The 24173-nt window shown below is 45.0% G+C and overlaps 1 protein-coding gene across 3 annotated transcripts in view; it reads right to left on the bottom strand.

Moving 5' to 3' along the window:
- Window positions 1-24173, bottom strand: part of MAPK8IP1 (mitogen-activated protein kinase 8 interacting protein 1) — a 156983-nt gene that overhangs the window by 18908 nt on the left and 113902 nt on the right. For 2 of the 3 annotated variants that reach the window (XM_073604261.1, XM_073604263.1), the window contains exons 5-9: window positions 21492-22301; window positions 14489-14564; window positions 2891-3063; window positions 1866-1972; window positions 1620-1739 (exon numbers count right to left, since the gene is read on the bottom strand). In XM_073604261.1, the coding sequence (XP_073460362.1) occupies window positions 1620-1739; window positions 1866-1972; window positions 2891-3063; window positions 14489-14564; window positions 21492-22301 (1286 nt within the window). The remainder of the gene's footprint in view (window positions 1-1619; window positions 1740-1865; window positions 1973-2890; window positions 3064-14488; window positions 14565-21491; window positions 22302-24173) is intronic. The other variant, XM_073604262.1, reaches the window with a different exon arrangement.

Raw genomic sequence — 24173 nt, 5'->3', positions numbered from 1 at the left:
TGAGAGAGTGAGAGCGATAACACCAAATTTAACACACCTGCTCCCCATTCACACCTGAGACCTTGTAACACTAACAAGTCACATGACACGGGGAGGGAAAATGGCTAGTTGGGCCTAATTTGGACATTTTCACTTAGGGGTGTACTCACTTTTGTTGCCAGCGGTTTAGACATTAATGGCTGTGTGTTGAGTTATTTTGAGGGGACAGCAAATTTACACTGTTATACAAGCTGTACACTCACTACTTTACATTGTAGCAAAGTGTCATTTCTTCAGTGTTGTCACTGTACTCACTTTTGTGAGATACTGTATGTCTTCACACTGGTCCCTTGCATTTTCGTTGCAGTGTTAAAAATCCCACTTGCCGCATTTTTGGTGCATATATGGTCAGTTAAAAAAAAAAAACGCACCAAAAACACACCTCCCCATTGAAATGCACTGAAAACGTGGCAAAAGCGCATCAAAAACACATCCATGTTGCGTTTTTGATGAAGGTTTTTGATTCACATGACCTATGAAAAACGCACCGTAAACTTGTGGCTAGGTCGCCGCAATTTTTTTCTATCGGCAAAACACAGATAACCCTATTTTCGCTGATAATTTTTGCTGGCCGATATATCAGTGCATCCCTAATTTTATTAAAGCTCTATTAAACTCCAAACCAAAAGTGTAATATATTGCAGCTTACAGGCTCACCAGGTGAAAATAAAAGTAAATAAAAACAAATGCAGCCAGATATTTAGGAATTGGTTAGCTGCAATATAATACATGTTTGCTTTTAGGTTTAATGCTGGTTTAAATATTTTTAACTTGGCACGTCAAGTTTGGCAAGTGGTGCTGCCTGCCATACTCACCCATTGAAGTCAATAGGATTGCACCATAACCGGACACCAAACACTTGGCATGCAGTACTGGCATGGTATTTTAGCTTTACATTCCCCTTGAGATTGAAAAAATAAAAACACGGACATCCAAATGGACAAATTCCACAGTGGTTAAGTGGTTGGCACTTCCACCTAGCAGCACTAGAGTGATTGGTCTGAATCCGGACCATGGCACTACCTGCCTGGAGTTTGCATGTTCTTCCTGTACCTGCATGGATTTCCTCCAGGTATTCTGGTTTCCTCCCACACTCCAAAGACATGCTGATAAGTTAATTGGCTCCTGTCTAAATTGGCCTTATTATGTGTATGTATGAATGTGAGTTAGGGACCTTAGATTGTAAGCTCCTTAAGAGCAGGGACTAAGAATGTACAATATATATATATATATATGTAAAGTGCTGTATAAATTGATGGTGCTATATAAGTACCTGTAATAAATAATAAGCCCATAGCCCACCTCAGGAGTGAGCAAGACAGGGTGGCTACGTTCCTACGTACAGGGAGACCATGGAGAATGAATGTAGCCATCCTCTAACAGGAAGTCAGGTCACAGCAGCAAAAAAAAGAATCTGGAGATTTGGAGGAGGCAATAGAAGGTAATTTTTTACTTGCAAAAAAAAATTCATTCAATTATGTATTTTTAATGTCACTTTAAGGTTTAATTTTCCCAATAATCTAACATAAAATCGCAGAATACCACAGGCCTGTCCTCCTGATACGGTTACATCTACTTACCTGGCTGTGATCATGAGGGTCCTCCCCGTGCACTGCAATCTTTAACCCTCGCAGACTGATCTCCAGGATGCAGCTGGAGGGCGGGTTTGACAGCACTGTAAGGCGACGGGACATAGCAATCTGAAAAAAAGGACAACTCAGAATCACTCGAAAAATAACACCACTCTGAACACTGGAGAGGCCCAGAACCATTGTCCTTTACGAGGAACTTTGTCAATTTCTAAACCACTCGGATGCAGTACCCACCTTTTGCATGGCGGTGCAGAGAACGTCCGTCCCTTTGTGATATGGTACCTGCACCGAACCGAGGAACTTCACCCAAAACTGATCCACCCAATCAGAGGCTCGTGTTTCTGTACAGAATAAAAGTGAACAGAAACAGCTGAACGTTGGGCTCTCAAATAATACCTTCCATGGTAGGGTGATCCCTGTGTTATATGGATCTGACTCTAGAAATGTAAAGAAATTACTTGGAACCTCTTTATTCTATGGAAGTATCCATCATGTACTCTACCCATAACATGGGGGAAGGATAAAAATGTGGTGGCAGACCAAAGGATGTGAATTAAACCACCCCTCATGAACCAAGGTGACCACATAATGGGCTGAATGGTGGCCACTCATTGGGTTAGTAACATGGACACTGACAGGGAAGTAGATTTCTCCCTTTTTCTTCTCCCATTGGTTTAATCATTTAGGTGGGGGGAAGGGGGGGTGAGGATTACGGCATTGTATAACAGAAAAAACTGTGTGTTCTACGAGCTAGGACTGCTAATCACATGAAGAGGGCGAAGATGGGCAGGTAATTAGGTGATATACATAACTAAAAAAAAACTCTTTAGTAATAAACCTATTGTGCCGGGCTTTCCAATGCCAGCATTCCAGGGGTGGGTGGGTGGCTGACCACTCTTCAGGCACTTAGGAGGCCTTCAGGCTAGACTGGTCACTGGGCTCAGGACAGCAGGTAGCAAATAATTTTGCTACTGTATATGATATGGAACAATTATGCAGCCAATTAAGTCAACAAATACTGAACGCCTGTCTCCCATACTTGTTCTATCATCAGGTATTGATACGAGGATCTGGACAAAAATAAGTTGCGACATGTACGAGGGTGGGAGTCATGGAAGATACTGGTCATCTTTTCATTGACCATTAGGGTTGTCAGGATGCTCTTCCCTTCTCCTTGTAGGTTTCTTTTAAGCATATATTTACCAGACACATTCCCCTATGTTACTGTTGTCACAAAACCAGTGGGCAGGCCCTCTCACCTGCTAAGTGATCTGGTTCCTTCGTCACCTGGACTGCATAGTAAGCTGGAAAGATCCCTCGCTCCCCAGTTCTCATGTTATACGCCTCATACCAGTAATCCTCAGCTTGGACCTCCACATAAAGCGGATCCTCTGCCTCCAGCTCTAGCTCCCCTGGGTGGCGAGGCATGAACCTGCAACCAAGAGTAAAAATCAGATCATGGTTACTCTGTGTATAGAAAATGTCTCAGTTCTTGTTATGGAACACCTAGCCATTGCCCTTAGAAACAACCCAGCAGTTCACGGTGTTAGTATAGGCCCCATACATACTAAACTTGCCCTATTTGCAGATGACTTACTCATCTTTGTGACCCAACCGCAGGTCTCATTACCCTCCATTATGCAGGAGTTTCAGAGATATGGAGATGTTAGTATCTTTAAAGTCAATCATAGTAAGTCAGAAATACTCAACATTTCACTCCCAGAAACAGCTCTCCAACAACTTGCGTCTTCCTTCCCCTTTAAGACAAATTCCACATCTATTCGTTACTTAGGAATTCATATCCCAACAGACGCTTCCCAATTATTCAACAGCAACTTTACCCCCCTACTTCTTAGAACACAAGCAGATCTGACCTCATACGCATCTAAACAGCTCTCTTGGTTGGGTAGGGTGAATGTTTTAAAGATGGATGTCCTCCCTCGATTCCTCTATCTTTTCCAAACCTTACCCATTCACATCCCCGCCCCATTTTTCAAAAAGCTTCGCCAGATTTTTTCTAAATTTATATGGCAAGGAAACCGCCCAGGATAAAATATGACACAATGATTCTTCCGAAGGCCCGGGGGGGGGGGGGGGGGGCCGTAGGTCCCAGATGCTTCTTCCCACTCACACGTATTGTGGATTGGTTTCACCACTCCTCCTCCAAGCGCTGGGTTCAATTGGAAAAACATCTCAATGAGGCTGATCTTTGCGCCCTGCCGTGGACACCTATGACTCGGCGTAAAGGTGGTACCCTCTCTGCTGCCCTTACCCGTCAGACTCTTCAGATATGGGACCGACTGCTATTAACGAGTAAATTATCTAAACCCCGGGGCCCGATGACTCCTCTCTTTTGGGACTCCGGCCTTCCCTCCGGCGAAGGTTGAGGAGAGATTTGGATCCTGGAATAGGGATAGTCATAGACGTTTGACACAGGTACTACGCGCTGACCCATCTTTGAGACCGGACATACCTCCCCAGACGAGTGCGGGGCCCCCAACCACGTGGTTACAAAGGAGTCAATTAATATCATACATACGTACTTTCTCCCCCATTTCAGAAATCCTAGACGACCCGACAGACTTTGATGAGCTGCTCTTACAGCCAGATCCCCCAACACATGTAGTATCACTGTTATACTCCCTTCTATTAAATGTATCTACCCCTGACCTTCCAATTAACACGCAGAAATGGGAAACAGATCTACAGCATTCCATCTCCCCTGCTGATTGGCAAAAAAGCTTTATTTTAACACATAAGATCTCTTTGGCAACTAAGAATCAAGAAAAGGGGTTTAAGCTATTAACAAGATGGTAAAGATGCCCGGTGACTATCCAACGATTTAACCCCTCTATTTCAGGTACTTGTTGGAGATGCCTGTCCTCTAGTGGGACAATGCTCCACATATGGTGGGCATGCCCTCCAATTCGGAAATTCTGGCAAAAGGTCTTTGATCTTTACAACAGGCTGATGGCGACCTCAATTAAGCCCACACCAGAGATAGCCCTACTATCTATGCTTCCGGGCCCACTTAAGTTGATTAAAAAAGACATACTGCGCCACTTTTTGGTCGCGGTCAGGACAGTGATCCCCAGACATTGGAGAACAGTGGATGTGCCTTCCTTGGGGGATTGGGCTGTCAAGGTGGATCGGATAAGAGATCTGGAGCGTTTGCTGGCACAGGAAGCAGGGAAGGAGGAACAGTTCTCCATTACTTGGACCTCATAGTCGACGTTTCGATACTCTGATGACTTCCTTATATGGATCAGAGATGCCCCGTCCCTACCCGCTGATTAGCCATGTCGGGGTGCTTCCCACGTTTGTTGTCATCCCCTATCTCTTCACATGCTCTTACTCATCCCTTTTTCTCTGTTTTCTTTCTTTAAGTACTGAACCAGTCACTCAAATATATATAAAAAAGATTATATTTCCAGAATTGCTCAACAACTTAAATATTTATAACAAATGATTGAATGATCTCTACAGCGTTCCAGCCCGACGAGGAGGAATTTCCTGATAACACAAACACGCAAAAGTTTAAAGGTGGTTATAGGTTGATTCCCCCACACATGTTAGTTTACTAATACATTACAAGCCTCTATACCTAAGGTGTTAATACAGTTTTTTTCTGTCATGTATATAATGTATACAATATTATACTATACAGTACCTTATCTTTCGGTTATATCTTTATTTTGAAATAAACTAAGACTGAAAAGAAAATGTCTCAGCTTGTGAGCTCCATTTAACTACAGCAATTGGTGGCAGGGCATAGCTAATAAATAAAAAAGAAGGAGTCAGGCCCTCTGTCTGCCGTCACTGGGACAAGGATTGGGATGGGATATCTGTCAAACTGGGACATAGACGACAAATTAAATTGAATAACTTTTAGCAGAGTGTGGAAGGATTAAAGCTTTTGCTGGACTTTTATTACCACCGATGTCCAGGGCAGGACTTAGGGTGGTGGGGGCCCCTGGGCTTGAGTCACTTTCTGGCCCTACCCTTCTATACATATGCACAGCTCTATAAAACAGAAATAGAAAAGGACAAGGTGCGCCAGACTCAGTGCAGTATTAAAGAACTTCTGTTTAATTGGACAAGACAAAACAGCCAAATGGCTACTCACAAAAGTAGATAATATATAAGCGTATAAGTGGGGGATACTGTACTGGTATTCGTCCTGGGTCCACGATTAATAAAAGCAATAAAAATGGATAAAATGATAATTACCATATTTATCGGCATATAACACGCACCCCAAGTTTAGGAGGGAATTTTAAGGAAAAAAACTTTTAGGAGGGAAGTTTAAGGAAAAAACTTACATTTAAATGCCCATCAATGCAGCCTTATCAGTGTCTATCTGCAGGCTTGTCAGTGTCAGTGTAGCCTTGCTCCAGTGTCATTTGCAGACTTGTCATTGCAGCCTTTCAGTTTAAAAATGGCGCCGCTGAGATACAGAGCCAGATGTTCTGTGTATCTCAGCGGCTTTCGGCCTCTCTAGGCGGCTTTCGGCCGCTCTTGGCAGGTTTCCGGGGCCCATGAGCTTGAGCCCAGTCAAGCCCAATAGTAAGTCCAGCCCTGCTGATGTCCCCTCTGGAAGGATTTCCCCTCATTGCCTATCTGAGTGTTTCTCAACCTTTTTTCAGTCAAGGCACCCTTCAAAAATTATGGACAGTCTCGAGGCACCCCATTCTAAAATTTAAAAACTATTCTAATAGTTTTACATAAAATCCACACGCGTAGGACGCCCAACGTTAGAGGTGATTTATTCTTCCAAAGCAAATATACTTTTGCAAACTGGTACTGACCAGTATTCCAGTGTTTCTCTTCTCTCTGTTTTTCTCCATCACTCAGCTAATGTGACCCCAAAGCTGATGGAGAGAGGCAGGAGAGGGTCAAACAAGGATGCTATGCAGATGACTAACATCCTCCTTATCAACTGATTATGCCAATGGTTGTTAGGACGCTGGCAGCTAGAGGATTGTAATGGTGCACAATGAAAACCCAAAAGGGAGACTTCATCCACATGCTGGTTTGTATACAATTTTTGGGCAATTTTTAGGCATTTTGCCAAGGCACACCTGAAGAAACCTCAAGGCACCCCAGGGCACCCTGGTTGAAAAAGGCTGGCTTATCCCACTAACACTCAAGGGTTATCTCAGTCCACAAGGCTTATCCAACACCTATGATATCATCACACTCACATCCACCACTGACACTTCTCTCAGGAGCTATACAGAGCAGGGACCCCAGCACACCCAGCGGTGCCCCTGTATCACCTAGATAGGATCTTCAGCTTGTATCAGACTCTCTGCACACAAGAGGAAAGAATAGCAGAACAGAGCAAAGGGTCCTGTGACCAGAAGATGCAGTCCCACCCAACATCACCTGTGAGGATCGTTCAGCTGAGCTACAAATCAGGTCTGAATGTGATGCAAGAACGGCACGCTGGAGAACTGACCGCTGTTTAGAGACAAACTGCAGCTTAAAAATACTCTCACTTATAACACAATGCCAAGGGGTGATCCTGCTTAGAAGGAAAACCGGATCTGGAGAAAGGCCTTGGCTGGGCTAAAGCCAGAAGCGCAAACGATCCCTTGTAATGAGGGGACAACAGGAGCAAGTAAGTGAGCTTTTCAGCTGTTGGTGGAGGCACTGATGCTCATATCATTACAAGGTGGTGGATAGTGAAGATTCACATCAGGAATTTTATTTAATTTACTATCACATCACTTGGGGACTGTTTATAATTATTTTCACTCATACTTTTTGATTGATTAGCGTGATCCTATATTTTTTATGTTTGGTTTACTGTGTATATGTCTCACAGGAGGTTTTGCTGCTTATATTTTTTACTCTGAAGTCATATATTAGCGCAGGTTTTATACTTTTTCTATTATACTTTTTCTACCTACAATATCACAGTTTTGGGGCCTAAAGCTCTTAAAATACAAGAAGGAAGAACTCTTATATGGCTAGTGCTCCAGAACCAGTGACATCATGAGTACAATGTGATGATGTCATCGCTGTGCCCTGTGACTTTGGTCTGGTCTGTCTAACTGTAGTCTCCTGGAAATTCTCTATCCCCATTCTCTATAATATCTGTGTTAAGATATTACATCAATCAATAAACCTTTGTTAATGATGTTACACATTTAAATTAAAGATCAATTCCAAGGAACAAAGTGAGAACAAAAATAACACTTCCTGCCACTGATCCCAGCCTGTTCACTCACTTTAACCTCCTATAATCCACATGCAACTAGACTTAGCATCCTGCTCTGAGGCATTCCAGGGAGAACTACAACACTCGGGCACATGGTTCTGTACAACTTCCTCTATGCAGTACTGGGGTTTCCGGTATGAGTCCCGGTCAGGACACTATCTGCAATGGAGTTTGCTGGATGTTCTCGCTGTTCTTTGAGTGGGTTTCCTCAAGGTACTCTGGTTTCCTTCCACACTCCAGAGTTGCTCTTTGAGGGAGGAGATTGTGCTGGACTTACTTAATCAGTCACTGTTTGTAAGTAGGTGAAGATGTGGACGGGTAGGAAGACATCCTTTCCAAAGAGTAGTGCCCAGCTTGAAAGGAGGTGGTGGTGGGCACTATTGGGGCCTGGGCTGCTGCCTTGGGGTAAGGCCTTATGGTCGATTCTACATGTGATCTAGGAAAGTGGATGTAATGGAGCGTTTAATGTCCAGTAAATGTGGGTTTGAAAAGACTTTTTTTTTTTTTTTAGGGTAGCAACAAATAGAATCAAACCAGCGTTTTGAGTGAGACATGCAGTATTGGGTCCTGCTTAAAAATTGGCCCAAGTATAATATTTTACTGAGAGAGCCCAATATGGCTGCGTCACCATGTGCCCCAACAGCAGATAAAGAATTTTGAATCACCAGGGAGAAAAGTGCTAAAGAAATATAAATTGATTTACCGCTAGTGGACCGTCCACCGCCTACACTTTTCACTGTGGCAGGGCGGCCCTGCTGTGCATGTACGTGATCCGGCATTTCTGGGTAAGGAAAGCGCGCCCGCCACCCCATCTGTGCTGTAATTCATTGCAGCACAAGTCAGTCAGCAAGTCCCGTTCAATAACTTATGGCTGGTGCCTGCTGATTGGCTTAGGGAATCACAGTACAGAGCCCTGTGTTTACTAACAACACAGGGCTCTGTACATGGAGCAGCAATGTGGCTGATTTTTCTCCCTGCTATGCATTCTGGGATGTACAGAGCCCTGTGTTGTTAGTAAACACAGGGCTCAGTACTGTGATACTGTGTGCAGTGAATTAGTGAAAGTAGCAAAATTACACACATTTCACACTGTTAGGCACACAATTAACCCCTTGATTGCCCCTAGATGTTGGCCCCTTCCAAGCTAGTGTCATTAGAACAGTGACAGTGTATAGTATTAGCACTGATCACTGTATTAAATAAATAAATACTCCAGTATACTGTATATACCATAGTTTGTAGACACTATAACACGTCCCCTCCCGCTCCTCCGATATAACAGCCGAACGGCTTTTAGCCGCATCGGTTGTTATAACTGAATAGCCGATCGCTGGCTCTAAAAAAACAGTACCAGGATAATGCCTGCAGCTGTGGGCATTATCCCGGTATAACCCCGGAAAGCCGAGTACGCACATCTGCGTACGCTCCGCGGGAAGGGGTTAACATCCTGCGCTCTCACGCCTCAGATCACTGCCCCCCCTGAAAATCAGTTTCACCACTGTACCCCCCTGCTCATCTGCCCCATCACTGTACACCTGTACCACCACTGTACCCCCCTGCTCATCTGCCCCACCACTGTACACCTGTACCACCACTGTACCCCCCTGCTCATCTGCCCCATCACTGTACCTCCCTGCTTTTCTGTCCCACCACTGAACCCTCTTCTCATCCCTTCCACCACTGTAACCTCTCTGCTCATCTGCCCCATCAATGTACCCCTTCTCTCATCTGCCCCACCACTGTACCTCCCTGCACATCTGCTCCACCACTGTACCCCCATGCTCTTCTGTCTCACTACTGAATCACCTTCTCATCTATCCTAACACTGAACCCATTTGCTCATCTGCCCCACCACTGTAACCCGCTTTCTCATCTGCCCCACTAATGTACCTCCTGCACATCTGTCTCACCTCTGTACCCTCCTGCTCTTCTGTCCCACTACTGTTCCCCCTGTTCATCTGCCCCACCAATACATCTCCTTTCACATCTGCCCCACTGCTCTACCCCCCTTCTTTCCTGCTCCAACACTGAACCCCCCTGCTTATCTGGCCCATCACTGTACCCGCCTGCTATTCTGTCCCACTACTGAACCCCCTTCTCATATCTTCCACCACTGTACCTCCCTGCACATCTGCCCCACCTCTGAACCCCTCCTGCTCATCTGCTCCACCGCTGTACCCTTTTCTCATCTATGATATGCGTGATATGCAGAGTGGTGAAAGATAGCAGAGATGAGACACATCTACCTGTCCTGGCACATTCATCCTGCTGACCCACCACTCGCATTCAGCCCACGTTGCCTGTATGTGATGTATGGGATGTATGAGATGTATGAGATGTATGTGATGTCACATACAAGCATATGGAATGGATGCACAATGATGAGCTCAGGTCAGGGGCATTTTCTGAAAGCAGTGGGCCTGTGTGCAGGATCATAAGTTGGGCCCCCCACAGCTGAGAAAAAGTGGTTGGGTGCGATTTTTATTGCACTGAATACTGGCTGTGGCTTAAAGGGACAAAGAGTTCCGGGGTTCAGTAGTAAGTGACGCAAAGGTTCAGGAATAATTTCAACAAAATTCCCAGAAGCTCAACAGTAATTCCACAAACTGTCACCTGATTCTCTATATGGTGGACAGGGCTAGCAGGACTGTGATTGGTTTAGCAGTAGCCAAGGCAGTCCTCCTCCTCCTCCTGGAAACAGGGACCGTCCCCTCCTAGCAGAACTGGACCCAATCTCTTCCCTATCAAAAAAGCTGACGATCGCAGCTACAGCAAATTTAGAGGATGTTGTTGTTTCCCATCTTTTACAAAGTTTGGGGACGGCGTGCCCCCCCTCAGTGCAGGTGCGGTGTGGGGAACTCTGAAATTGGAATGCATGGAATGTCTCACTGACACTTCCCTGCACTGCTCTGCAGATGGGGAGGGAGTCGAGTGCTGGGAAAAGAGGCTTCGCGTACAGCTTGCGGCACCAGTGCGGGGGGTTGCCTACCCCTGCATTAGGGTGTACACCCCAAAGCTCAAACACACATGCCTTTCTCTGCACCCTCGGCTGCACGGGGCAGAGAATGAATGGGAAGTCCTCTGTGCTGAGTGGCTTCCTGTTCATTCATAAACCGAATTGCTTCAGTTATGAATGGACACAGTGAGTGAGTGTGTGCAAGTGAATGATTTACTAGCTTCTTCCCCCGCTCTCCATCCTGAAACATCTCAGCAGTCGGGGGGAGAGGAGGGAAGTCAGCAGCAATTCTAGGGCGGGGGGGGGGAGAAATCAGCAACACACATAGTGCACGCCTATGAATGGGGGTGGGATATTACATTATTACATGTAGACTCATGGAGGCTTCACCTCCCTCTTATTCTAAGACACAGGCTGGAGGGGCGTGATACAGCCTGTAACTGGCAGAAATCCATCCACTACGTGTTATTGCCAAAAAAATAATAAAGATTTGATTTCATATATATATTTGTATGACAACTGAAAACAGTTTGTTTTTTTTTTTTTTTTTAATAATAATAATAATTATTTATTTTTACTCTTTTTTACATGTGACCAGCAGCAGAGGATTAGAAGCTCCTCCTGCTTATGTTTTTGTGCATTACAGTGCCGTCATCTACATACATAAAGAGAAGGGATACTGTAAAATAAAGTGTAGGTTTAGTATCAATTTAAACGTGTACGGGATGCAATCAACAAAGATTGGAGACTAATGCCGCGTACACACGATAGGATTTTCCGACAACAAATGTTGGATGTGAGCTTGTTGTTGGAAAGTCCAACCGTGTGTATGCTCCATAGAACATTTGTTGTCGGAATTTCCGCCAACAAATGTTTGAGAGCAGGTTCTCAAATTTTCTGACAACAAAACTTGTTCTCGGAAAGTCGATCGTGTGTACACAAGTCCGTCGCACAAAGGTTTACGCATGCTCTGATTCAAGCAGAAGGCTATTGAACTGGCTATTGGACTTCCTTTTTCTCGGCTCGTCGTACGTGTTGTACATCACCGCGTTCCCACGTTCGGAATTTTGGGCCAACATTTGTGTGACCGTGTGTATGCAAGACAAGTTTGAGCCAACATCCTTCGGAAAAAAATCCACGTTTTTTGTTGTCGGAAAATCCGGTTGTGTGTACGGGGCATTACAGTACGAGAACTAGAAGCTAATCTGGGGACTCCAAAAATGACTGTGTCTGAGATTTCATGTGAGGTCCCAAGGTGCCTACTTTTAAGGGGACTGAGGGACATTGTCCTATGTACAATGCTTCTTGTATCTTGTTCAATAAATGGCTCTACTTTTCATATTACATGGCTGGATCCTTTCCAGGCAGACCTCATATACAGTGTTAGAAAATTCCAAGTACACAGAACAAACCACATCAGTCACTATCCAAGAGGAGTTTACCACCTAATGTCCCTGCAACATCTAATTCAAATCATACACTATATTGTCAAAAGTATTGGAACACCTACCTTTACACGCAGATAAACTTTAATGGTATCCCAGTCTTAGTCTGTAGGGTTCAATATTGAGTTGCCCCCTCCTTTGCAGCTGTAACAGCTTAATTCTTCTGGAAACACACGCTTAGGAGCGTGTCTATGGGAACGTTTGACTTTTATTCCAGAAGCACATTTGTGAGGTCAGGCACGAATGTGGACAGGAAGGCCTGGCTTGCAGTCTCCGCTCGAATTCCTCCCACAGGTGAAGTCAGGACTCTGTGCAAGCCAGTCAAGTTCCATTATCCCAAACCCGTTCATCTATGTCTTTATGGACCTTGCTTTGTGCACCAGTCCAAATCATTTGGTGGAGGGGGGATTATGGTGCGGGGTTGTTTTTCAGGAGTTGGGATTGGCTCCTTAGTTCCAGTGAAGGGAAATCTCAAGGTGTCAGTATATCAAGACATTTTGGACAGTTTCATGCTCCCAACTTTGTGGGAACAGTTTGTGGATGGCCCCTTCCTGTTCTAATATGACTGCACACAGGGGCGTAACTAGAAATAGCAGGGCCCCATAGCAAAATGTTGTATGGGGCCCCCCTGCAAACAGCCCCCCCCACAGCTGCCCTAGTGTCAATGCAGCGTGACCTGTGCCCAATGCAGCATGACCTGTGCCCCATACAGCGTGACCTGTGCCCCATACAGCATGACCTGTGCCCCATACAGCCCCACCTATGCAGAGGAAGAGGCAAGACACCCGGATCAGCAGAGAGCGGGATTGCCCGCTGTAATAGCTTTCATTTGAATTTCCTGTCTTCCTGGGGCTCATCGTCACATAGCCCCACCTCTTGGCCTGGCGCCTTTGATGACGTCACACGTCCCGCATTGGATCGGCGTTCTGTCTATCAAAGGCACCGGGCCAAAAGGTGGAGCTATGTAACGTGAGCCCCGGGAACACTGGAAGTTCTAATGAAAGCTCTTACATCGGGCAATTCAGCTCTCTGCTGATACGGACAGCTTGCCTCTTCCTTTCCTCTCCCTTCCCCTGGCTGGGAGACTGTGCGGTGCTCTTATCCTCACTGGGCCCCACTCGGCTGCGGGCCCCATAGCGCCCGCATGGGTCGCTATGGTGGTAGTTACGCCCCTGACTGCACACCAGTGCACAAACAAGGTCCATTAAGACATGGATGAGCAAGTTTGGGGTGGAGGATCTTGACTGGCCTGCACAGAGTTCTGACCTCAACCCGATAGAACACCTTTGGAATGAATTAGAGCAGAGACAGCTAGCCAGGCCTTCTCGTCCAACACGAATGCCTGATCTCACAAATGCACTTCTGGAAGTATGGTCAAACATTCCCATAGACACACTCCTAAACCTTGTGGACAGCCTTCCCAGAAGAGTTGAAGCTGTTATAGCTGCAAAGGGTGGGCCAACTCATGACTGCTGAAGCGCAATGGGCCTAGGTACAAATCAACTGTAACATAATGGGATAAATCCCCCACCCTTGCCCCCTCACCCCATTTAAGAAACACGCTTACAACCATTAGGTTGGAAAGGGCAAGGCCACAGCTTTATTTAAATTCCAACACATAACATGTGAACACTTTAAACCAGTGCCAGTCACATTTGTACTGTGAGCATGCTTAAACATTAACTATTTGAATTCCAAAAGAGGCCCGTCCTTACCATAAGTGCTGGCCAGACAGCCTACTTCCAATTTTCCATCAAGGGCATAGCCCATTACAGCAACTTTAATGCTGGCATAAAGACAAAAGGGGTGGGAGGGTGGGCAGCTCTTTCAGCCACGTTAGGCCCAGCCCATCCCCCATAGTTAGACCAATCCTTGGTGACCATTCACCCACATTGCCTAGCATCTGGCCATGCCCCCATCAGTCAAGGCTCTCTTTCCCTATAGGGGCTTAAGAGGCCTTCAACATTAAACCCTACGGACTAAGACTGGGATGCCATTAAAGTTCATGTGCCCGTAAAGGCAGGCGTCCCAATACTTTTGACAATATAGTGTATGTGCAGTCAGACTGACCTTTTTTCTTAGATTTTTGGGCACTGTGAGGAAACTGCGAAAAAAAACTGTGTATAGACAAGATCCCTAGTGAGAACAGCGCTAAACAAAAAAGCCAAGGATTTTGAACAAGACATGAAACGTCTAAAATATATTTAGGACCAAGAATAGTCTTACTCACTTGAAGACGGCTCGATGCGTCTGTTCTCGTTCCTCCCCATTTATCAGGCATGAAAACAAGCCAAATGAATCTGCACCTGCAAGAGATAAGAAACTGAGGGCCTCTAAGAAACATATCACCGGCTGCCCTAAGAGCACCCAAAACAACACCATAAAACCAGAGCGTAATTATTACTAAAGCAGCCTCAACACTGGCAGAAATACTACAGGCTCTGGGACAAGGGACATGGAAGGGGTCCATTCTGCCAGCCTTTGCACCTCTGTGTCAGAGAATGCCTATTAGACATTTGGCTCACAGAAATGCACATGCACAGAAATCTTAGCAGAATAGTGAACAGGCACGCACTCCGTGCATGTTGACGCCAGAAGGGCTATTTAGGGATGCTCCTTCTCATGTTTAAGGGCTGATTGGTCTTTCAGCTACTCCCTGTGTCCAACTACTACTCTGTTTGTTCCCTTGTTTCTGACTCAGCTTGCCTCTGACCTGAACTTGGATCCTGACTCTGCCTTGTTGCCAGTTCCTGCCCCCGGTTCCGTTCCTGACCCCGGTTCCGTTCCTGACACGTCTTTGCCTTGTGATTCTGTACCTAGCTGCCTGCCTGTTGCTGACCTTGGCTATCCCCGTGACCACACTTCTGTTCCTGGCTCTGTTCCCACATCCAGTTCGAGTGCCTACCTAGCTGTCATCTGTATCAGCCCTGCTTACCACAGTGAGTTTCTTTCTTAAGTCTGCTGGATCTCTGACATGCCTCACATCTGGAACCTGCAGCCCATGCGGAGTGCCTCTTTAGCTTCGGCTGGATCTCCATGCACAGTTACTGTTCCTGACCTGATGTTCTGCCAGCCTGCCTGGGACCGCATCACCTGCTGCAAGCACTCCTATCAACACCCACCGGAACTCGTGTTCCTTCTGTCCCTTGGTACCCTCTGTTCCATCTTCAGTGGGAGCTGGGCTGGAGATACAAGACAGGCCTACCTCATCATTTCAGTCTCCCATCAGGTACATGACACTCTGATCCGGGACTAAGGGCTCTTGTTTTCTAATTTCTCCCAAAAGCCAATATACAAGAACATCCATAAGGACTTCCCGTACAATATGACCAGTTAAACCATTCTAGAAGTGCAGCTTGATGATGTCATCAGTCAAGATATCCTTGAAACAATGACTGCTGCACTATTCCAAGTAGGCAAAAACATTCCTATATCCATGAAGCAGCCAATGGACTACTTTACTCTTCAAAAATGTCCTGATTCATAGGTACCCATTGTTTGCCAGTATTATATCACCCAGTCGCCCCTGGATACCCAGATTTAGAATGCATAATAAGAAAGAAGGCATAAAGAGCACCAGACCAAAAATAGGTTCAAGAAAACTTAAAGGGGTTGTAAAGCCCTAGAATGCATTAAGGTGAAAAAACACCTGGCAGTGACCGGCCCCCCATTCCCCCCGTTTTACTTACCTGAGTCCTGTATTTCTGTCGGCAGAGACGCGCTCTCCCTCTCTCCACTCTTGATTGGATAGATTGATAGCAGCGCAGCCATTGGCTCCTGCTGCTGTCAATCAAATCCAATGACGCGAGCGTCGGGAGACAGGGCTGAGTATGGCATTCGTGTCTATGGACGCAAATGCTGGATTCGGGAGCGCACTTCTCCTAGGGGGTTATCTGATGTGGGGAGGAGCCGCCGGGTGCCCCAGAAGAGGAAGTTCGGGGCCACTCTGTGCAAAATGAGCTGCACAGTGGAGGTAACTATGACATGTTTGTTATTTAAAAAAAAACAAAAACAAACCCTTACAATCACTTTAATGGATCGTCAAATAAATGAAATGTACATCAAATGCGTGCGTTATAGGGGCTTGAGCACTCCCCCTCATCAGTGCTGAGATTTTGTACATATTCCAATAAGGACTCATATAGCACAATAAGCAAGATTTATCATGTTTGTGTGAGTGATAAAGAATCAAAAATGGATCTGGCAGCTATTTGAGTCCTTTCAAGGGTATGTCCATCTAAGCCCTGATAAAGGGGAAGTGTTTCACCCCACAAAACGTTTTGTTCTTTTCATTCAATTATCTGATAGTCTGGAGCTCTTCATGCCATCTTTCTCTCTGGATTCTGATTCTGGGTATCCAAGTTAGGTAACCCTGTCTGGCAACAGCAGCCTTACTAGGACCATTGAACCTTAGAATTTGTTTAGACATTATCCAATATTGCACCACTGAAGCCCAGGATTGCACTTCCCTGGACTTAGCAATAGAAACTTGAAGTTCTAACCCTTCCCTACTCCACCAAAACCTTAAAAAAGAAAAAAGGTTTGGTCATATACACACCGATCGGCCCATTGGACCTAGCATGCTCAGGATCCATCTAGTAAAGGTCCCAGCTCTCACTGTGAGGGACAGTCCCTTGGTCCTAAATCCCTGTATTTGTTTTATTGTATACACCAGGGGTCTACAAGCTTTCTAAACAAAGGGCCAGTTTGCTGTACTTCAAACTTTAGGGGGGCCGTACAATGGCCAGTAGGAGTAGAATATGTCCTGGCATCAAAGGGAGTAAACAATGCCCCACGATTGGTATTAGGGGGAGTAATAGTGCCCCATCGTTGGTATCAATGGGAATAATAGTGTCTCATCATTGGTGGCAATGGGAGGAATAATGGACCACCATTGAAGTTAATAGGAGGAATAGTGGCCAATCATTGGTGTTAATGGGAGAATTAGTGCGCCATCATTGATATCAGTGGGAGGAACGGTGCCCCATTGTTGGTGTCAGTGGCAGAAACTATGCCCAACTATTGCTGACAATGGGGCAAATAATGCCCCAAGGACCAGATAAAAGCAAGCAAAGGGCCGGATCTGGCCCCCGGGCTGCAGTTTTGAGACCACTGGTGTACACCAATCCACTTTTATCACTGGTCTGCATATTCTCAGACACTATCATTTTTTTTAACATGCTCTGCAAAAACAATGGGACTTGTTTGGTATGGAGAGGGCATCTTAGTTTTTAGAAACACCCTTTTTGCTCTTGTGGACCGCTGGAGATGTCTGTGTGGCAATGTATATTTTAAGATGAACTAAGCATAACAAGATCTGCAAAGGGAACATATATGTTTGGGTGCTAATGTTGTCCCCCACTTCAGAAAATTGGGAGGTATGAACTAAAAATGTTACATAGAAAGGGTTCACCCACATAGATATTTTCCCAAGGATCTTCTCTGTCAGAACACAGCATGTGTTATTATTTCCTTAGGCCCTATATTTGCCCAATCCTGGCTGCACAAATGGTGTTGCTCGCCATACAATCCAATGTTATGTTAACTTGCTGTATGTTCCCTATGGATCTATTACAGCTCTATAAACAAATCCTGATGGTGATAAGAAGGTTAATAGGGTAGCCTCCATGTAAGCGTGCTCACAATGTATTAATTGCTGTATTGTTTATGTTCCGATATCGGTGCTGCTATAGATTAGTGTAAGGACTTTCTGTACCTCTACAGCCCCAGGTCACTTTTAATAGAAAGTTATGAGAAAAGAGGTGAACAGAATAGAAATATTGCATTTGTCAGCTTGTTTTAACCTCTTGACTGCCATGATGTGTAGAACACATCCTTGGCAGCAAAGGGTTTTAGTTCGAACCTTTACTTTGCCATGTAGGGAAAGCAACAGAGACACTTTAATGGTGGTCCATGGAGCTGCCCATACAATACTTACTGTCCCTTCTCTGTCCCACAATTTTATTCATCTGCAGGGAGTGAACAGAAATACTTGCTACTTACAGGTAGAGAAGAGCTTGTAGGCAGGTGTAGTCTACTTTCTCTACAGCAGGTGGTGCTCTTCCGCAGCTGCCCTGTTGCTGGAGAGGAGGTCAGGGGGAAAAAGGTTCCTCTATGGTTTCCTGGGTCACTGGGGAAGCTATCCTTTTGGATGCTGGCACCCAACGTGACTCAAGCAGCCATCTTGTGCTAGGCAGAGCCTTTTTGCAAGGCCCTGGCTCCTGGGTTTTGACGCGTTTTGGTAAATGAACAGAGTAGGGACAGGTACCCCGTCATTGAGAGACTGTAACAGAGCTAGGGAAAGGTTCCCGACTTAAAGGTTAAGCGTAGGGCTGGGCATTCTCCCGATTGGGGACCAGATGGCCAAACCGCATTTAGTCCCCACTCAACAGACACTGTCATTCCGGCTGGAATCTACTACTGTCACGCTACTGAACTGTGAGTGGGCCTGGCTGGGTAGCTTTCCCAGTTGTGTTGTGAACTCTTATGCCACGTACACATGACCGGTTTTGCCGTCGGAATAAACTCTGAAGGTTTCTCCGACGGAACTCTGGCGGAATCCCATTCAAGCGGTCTTGCCTACACACGGTCAAACCAAAGTCCGATCAAAGGCCGACCGTCCAGAATGCGGTAATGTACAGCACATACGATGGGACTAGAAAAAGGAAGTTCAATAGCCAGTAGCCAATAGCTTCCGTTTTGTACTTGCTTCAGAGCATGCGTCGTTTTTGGTCCGTCGGAACATCATACAGACGAGCGGTTTTCCCGAAAAAAAAAAAGTCCGATGAGGCACACACACGATCGGAATAGGCGATGGAAAGCTTCCGTCTGACTTTTTCTGTTGGACATTCCGCTCGTGTGTACACGGCATTACTGCATTTCTTCAATACAAGTTTATTGCACCTGCCTGCTTGAATTATTGACTCCTCACCATGCTGCACCCCACCTACAAGTTCATGTGAGCTGCAGGACAGGAAATTACCCAATCTGCCGCTCACTGGAGTACAAAAAAAAGTAGGAGTTCGAAATTTGGATTAGAGATGAGTCCAGAGCGCTTCCAAACTCATCTCTATTTACAGGTAGAGGAAGCAAGTGGTCTGCTTCGCTTCCCCCCAGCAGCTTTCCTTGACTGGTCAATCAGGTGCCCAGTGCCATCACAAAGGATCGTAAAGAGAATTCTCAGCCCAAGCTATGACTTGGAGCTTGTGGATGGCTTCCTCTCCTTGTTCCTAGCAAGTAAATGGAGAGGCAGATGATGGAAAGGTGACTATGTTCATCTGGTAGGTCTAACATTAAAGTGAACCTGTTTTTTTTCGCCCTGCAATGGCAAACTAATGATTCACTGTAAGGTTTCTTTTGCTGCCTAACATAGTTTGTTGGTTTTGAGAATATAGCATTTGTTGAACAGTTACTAATCCATACTATTGTCCACAACCTTAGTTGGTCATGACTTGACTGAGCACTTGCCATGGTGCTTTTTAGCTGTATTGGGTGTATGCACATGCATGGTCTGTGGCTGCATATCTGGTTCTTGCATATTACAATACATTCAAAAGAGGATTGGGTAACCTCTAGGTAAGGATTGATTTTTATATACTATTGTTGTATACAGCATATCCCAGTGTGAGAGCTCTGATAGAATAAAGTGGGGACCACGCTGAATACAGGCACCTTGACACGGCAGATGACTTTGCCATATGATTTTTAAATGCATACAAACTAAAAATTCTACCTTTATGGAAATGACTGAGCCACTGACTAACAGCACCTCGCACCTCTCCTGCAGCTTTGGCACCCCCCCCCCCCATTTATCTCCACCTTGTCTCAGCAGTCAGCAGCAGAGATGAGGACAGAACTCCTCCAGATCCTGCGTTTCTCTGTGCAGCCACAGAGAGGTTCGCCTCTGTCCCCACGTCTCAGAAGTCAGCAGCGGAGGACAGTACACCTCCTACAGATCCTGTGCCTCTTTGTGCAGCTGCAGCCTCCCTCCCCAGTCTTCTCCCTGGCAGCTGACTCCAGCCCAACTCTGGTCCTCCTTCAGACCCTGCACTTTCTGCTTCCCAGCTCCACCCCCAGCTTCTTCCTTGCAGCAGCATAAGGTATAAGGGGTGCACCGTGATGTAAGGAAGGGCGGGGGACTCCTTACTTCTGATGGTGGGGGGCTCTTGACATCTGATGTAAGAGAAGTGGGGTGCTCTGGACATCTGCTTAGAATTATTATAAGAATAATACAATTCTATGGCTCGTTGAGGGTAAACATAACGCTGATGAAATTGAGTTTTGCACCCCTGCTTTAAAGTATAAGTAAACTCTAACAATACATATTTTCTTATTTGCTCCCTTTTTGTCTGTTAAATATACAAATGAAAGTATATATCAGTTTGATAAGTGCAAAAAAATAAATAAATAACTGCTCATCCAGCCAGAAATCTGGTGAGCTGATAGTCCAGGGGCAAAAAGCACAGGAGGTTATCAGTTAGCATTGTTCCCTGCTATCTCTAGACTACAAAAACCTACCCCTGTTATTGAGAAAATTGGAAGGTCTTATGTAGATCTGTCACAATGTTATGTAGTCCTAACACACTCCCTTGTCCTAAGGTGACAAAGCTGCTCAGTACGGTTGTCACCCTAGGACAGGAAGCTGGATTAACAAGGTAAAATAAATGGTAAAAAGGTATGAAAAGAGAAAATTAATGCAGCTACCACATCTACAGGACTGGTCAGGTGGAAGGTTATCAATTTTAATTGTGAGTCACTTATAAATCAGTTGCTAGCATAGGCATGCGCACAGGGTGTGCCGGGTGTGCCCAGGCACACCCTAATCACCCCATGCGCATGAGTATTATCGCTCTGTGTAGCAGCAGGAACATGTGAAAGATCTGCCTCTTACCGACTCTGCCATAAGAGAAGTGTCTATGCTGTTCTCTTTCACTGTGCCGACAGGGAGATAAATTTGCCGGGGTCATATATATGTAGACACACACACACACATGCATGTGTGTTTGAGCTTTAGGATGCACACCCTAATGCAATAGGCTGCACACACCTATGGTTGCTAGCCAGAGAAGGCTCCTTTTGTGTGCATGAACCCTTATTAAAAAAAATACCATTAAAAATAAAACATAAATTTGTGTTTGCTCAAAAACAAATAAAATAAATTTACAGTTGGCAATGCAAGGATACATAGATAAAACAAACAATCGTATGGGCCATATTCTGTATGGTTCACTCACTCGTACATCGCGACCGTCCATTCATGAAGACGTTGAGGAATTTTTTCGAGTAGGAGACATCGGCGTCTGGTGAAGAGGTGTCCGAGAGACACATGGACCTTCGGACTCTGTTCCCTTCCCTCCCGGTCGCCCCCACGTGTTCATCCTCCTCTTCTTCATATTCTTCGCCTATGGCAGACTCATAAGGCGAAGAAACACAATTATCGTAGACGGTACCGCTGTCGCTGTCGTCGCTGTACCCCGCATAACACTGCCGCAGGCTGACCAGTTGTAGCTGTACATTGTCGTCAACCACCAACGTGTATTTGACGGAGTCATAAGATAGTCCACTGGTGTCTGAGCTGACAGATGACCTCTGTAGTCCCCGAGGGCCACCAACTCTTCCAGGGCAACCCAGATAGCCCACCCCATCCTCTCCTTCCTCCTCTTCCTCACTGATGGACAGCTGCTGCCTGCCTGAATTGGGGGGTCGGACATTAACGTCTGCATCTGAGCTGACGGACATTCGGCAGGGTCCAGTCTGGGATACGAAGGGTCTTTCTGGTTCTGGAGGATCTGAACATCTCTGGACTGGAGTGAGGAAGATTTCTTCTGTGGGCTCCAGTCGTACATCAGTCTGGTAGCGGATACGGTCCCGATGAGGGTCCAAGCGGGTTCGAGCGTTGGAACGCCCAGAGGGGTCATTGGCACCCTGAGTGGCATTGTGACGTCGACAGGGGGTGTCTGTTGAAGTACCGCGATCCTGCGTGACAGCCGGTGGGTTCCCTTCATCACTTAGACATACGTGTTCATTGGATGGTGTTGTGTCCCCTATAGATTACAGAAAAGGAATAAAATGTAATTATGTTGCAATATGCAAGTCCCTTGAAAAGGAATAATAAAAATGAGAGAGGGTGAGAAGGTCCACAATTTTGCACTGCCCATATCCCTAATTGTAACTATCCATGGAATGCCTATGGAATGCATGTATCCCTTTGGACTTTAAAATGCAGGGACTATGTTTGTACAAAAAATAAATAAAAAATGATCAAAGTATAAAAAAGTAAAATATAAAAAGTCAAAAAAGCTTTGATAGATCTTTGAGAATATATATATATATATATATATATATATATATATATATATATATATAAAATACAAAAATACACACACACACACACACACACACACACATATATATTAGAGCTGCACGATTCTGGCTAAAATGAGAATCACGATTTTTTTGCTTAGAATAAAGATCACGATTCTCGCGGTGTAACATCATCTTCTTTCACATTATACATAAAAAAAAATTTGGCTAACTTTACTGTTTAGTTTTTTTTTTTATTCATTAAAGTGTTTTTTTTTTAAATTGCGTTTGAAAAAACGCTGTGCAAATACGGTGTGACATAAAATATTGCAACGACCACCATTTTATTCTCTAGGGTCTCTGCTAAAAAAATATATCATGTTTGGGTGTTCCAATAGTTTTCTAGCAGAAAATAATGATTTTTACTTGTAAGCAACAAATGTCAGGAAAGGTTTGGTCTTTAAATGGTTAAACGTCATTCATTTACACGCTGGAGTTCTTTCCTTTGATAAAAGAACAAAGAGCTACTTTGTTGATACTTATTCCTGTATTGTGATAAAACTTGGCAGGCTGTCTGGATTTTTTTTTCCCCAGCCCTGAGAACTCTCTGCACTTGTTAGAAAGAATCCTGACATGCTGTTTTGAAGATCGGGAAGGGAAAAAGATCACGATTTGGATTCTTAATGATTAATCGTGCAGCTCTAATATATATATATATATATATATATATATATATATATATATATATATATTTTTTTTTTTTTACAAATACAGTCACTGACTTTTAAAGTCCCAAGGGATACATTCCATAGATACGTTAAAAGGAACATGTCATCTTTTAAATTATTTTTTTTCCTTAGCTAAGCATGTGAAAGGAATCTGCAAGAACCAAATATTCTTTCAAGAGAGTTAATCCACAAAATGGCTATTCTGTATTGCTCCTTCTCACAATGCAAGCCTATTCAGTCTATTTATAAAGCAGTGGATGTGATGTGAGCTTCACCATACATTCATACAGGATTAATCACTGGCAATTAAGATGTAAAAAACATGTACCTGGAAGATTCTCCTGAACCATGTACCTGGAATATTTGGTGAAAGTTACATTCACTGCTTTATAAGTAGACCCCCTATAAGTCACGTGACTCATTGCAGACACTATACTCCTCTTGTGGCTAATATTTTCTCTTAGCAGTTGCTAAGACCCCTTTCACATTGGGCGGTCTTCAGGCGCTTTACCGCTGGAAATAGCCTCTGCTAAGCGTCTGAAAACCAATTCCCATTCATTCAAGTGCGACTTTTCACACTGGGGCGGTGCGCTTGCGGGACGGTACCAAAAGTCCTGCAAGTCCTGCAAGCAGCATTCTTGGGGTGGTTTGGGAGCGCTCCCAAAACCCCCTGCCCATTGGAATGAATGGGCAGTGCTTCCAAAGTGCCTGGAAAGCGATTTGGAAGTGCTGCAACACGGGAGTTTTTAACCCCTTCTTTGGGGTTAAAAGCGCTCCGCTAGCAGCCGAAAAGCTCAGCTTAAACAGAGCTAAAGCTCTGCTAAAATGAGCGGTGCATTAGCGATAGGGGGAGCAGAATGATTGTAAATTGAGTTTTTGCTCCCT

The sequence above is a fragment of the Aquarana catesbeiana genome, linkage group LG11, assembly GCF_042186555.1.
Source record: "Aquarana catesbeiana isolate 2022-GZ linkage group LG11, ASM4218655v1, whole genome shotgun sequence".
In the NCBI taxonomy this organism is placed as follows: domain Eukaryota; kingdom Metazoa; phylum Chordata; class Amphibia; order Anura; family Ranidae; genus Aquarana; species Aquarana catesbeiana.
Note: the sequence above shows the minus strand (reverse complement) of the source record. Positions and strands in the feature narration are given on the sequence as shown.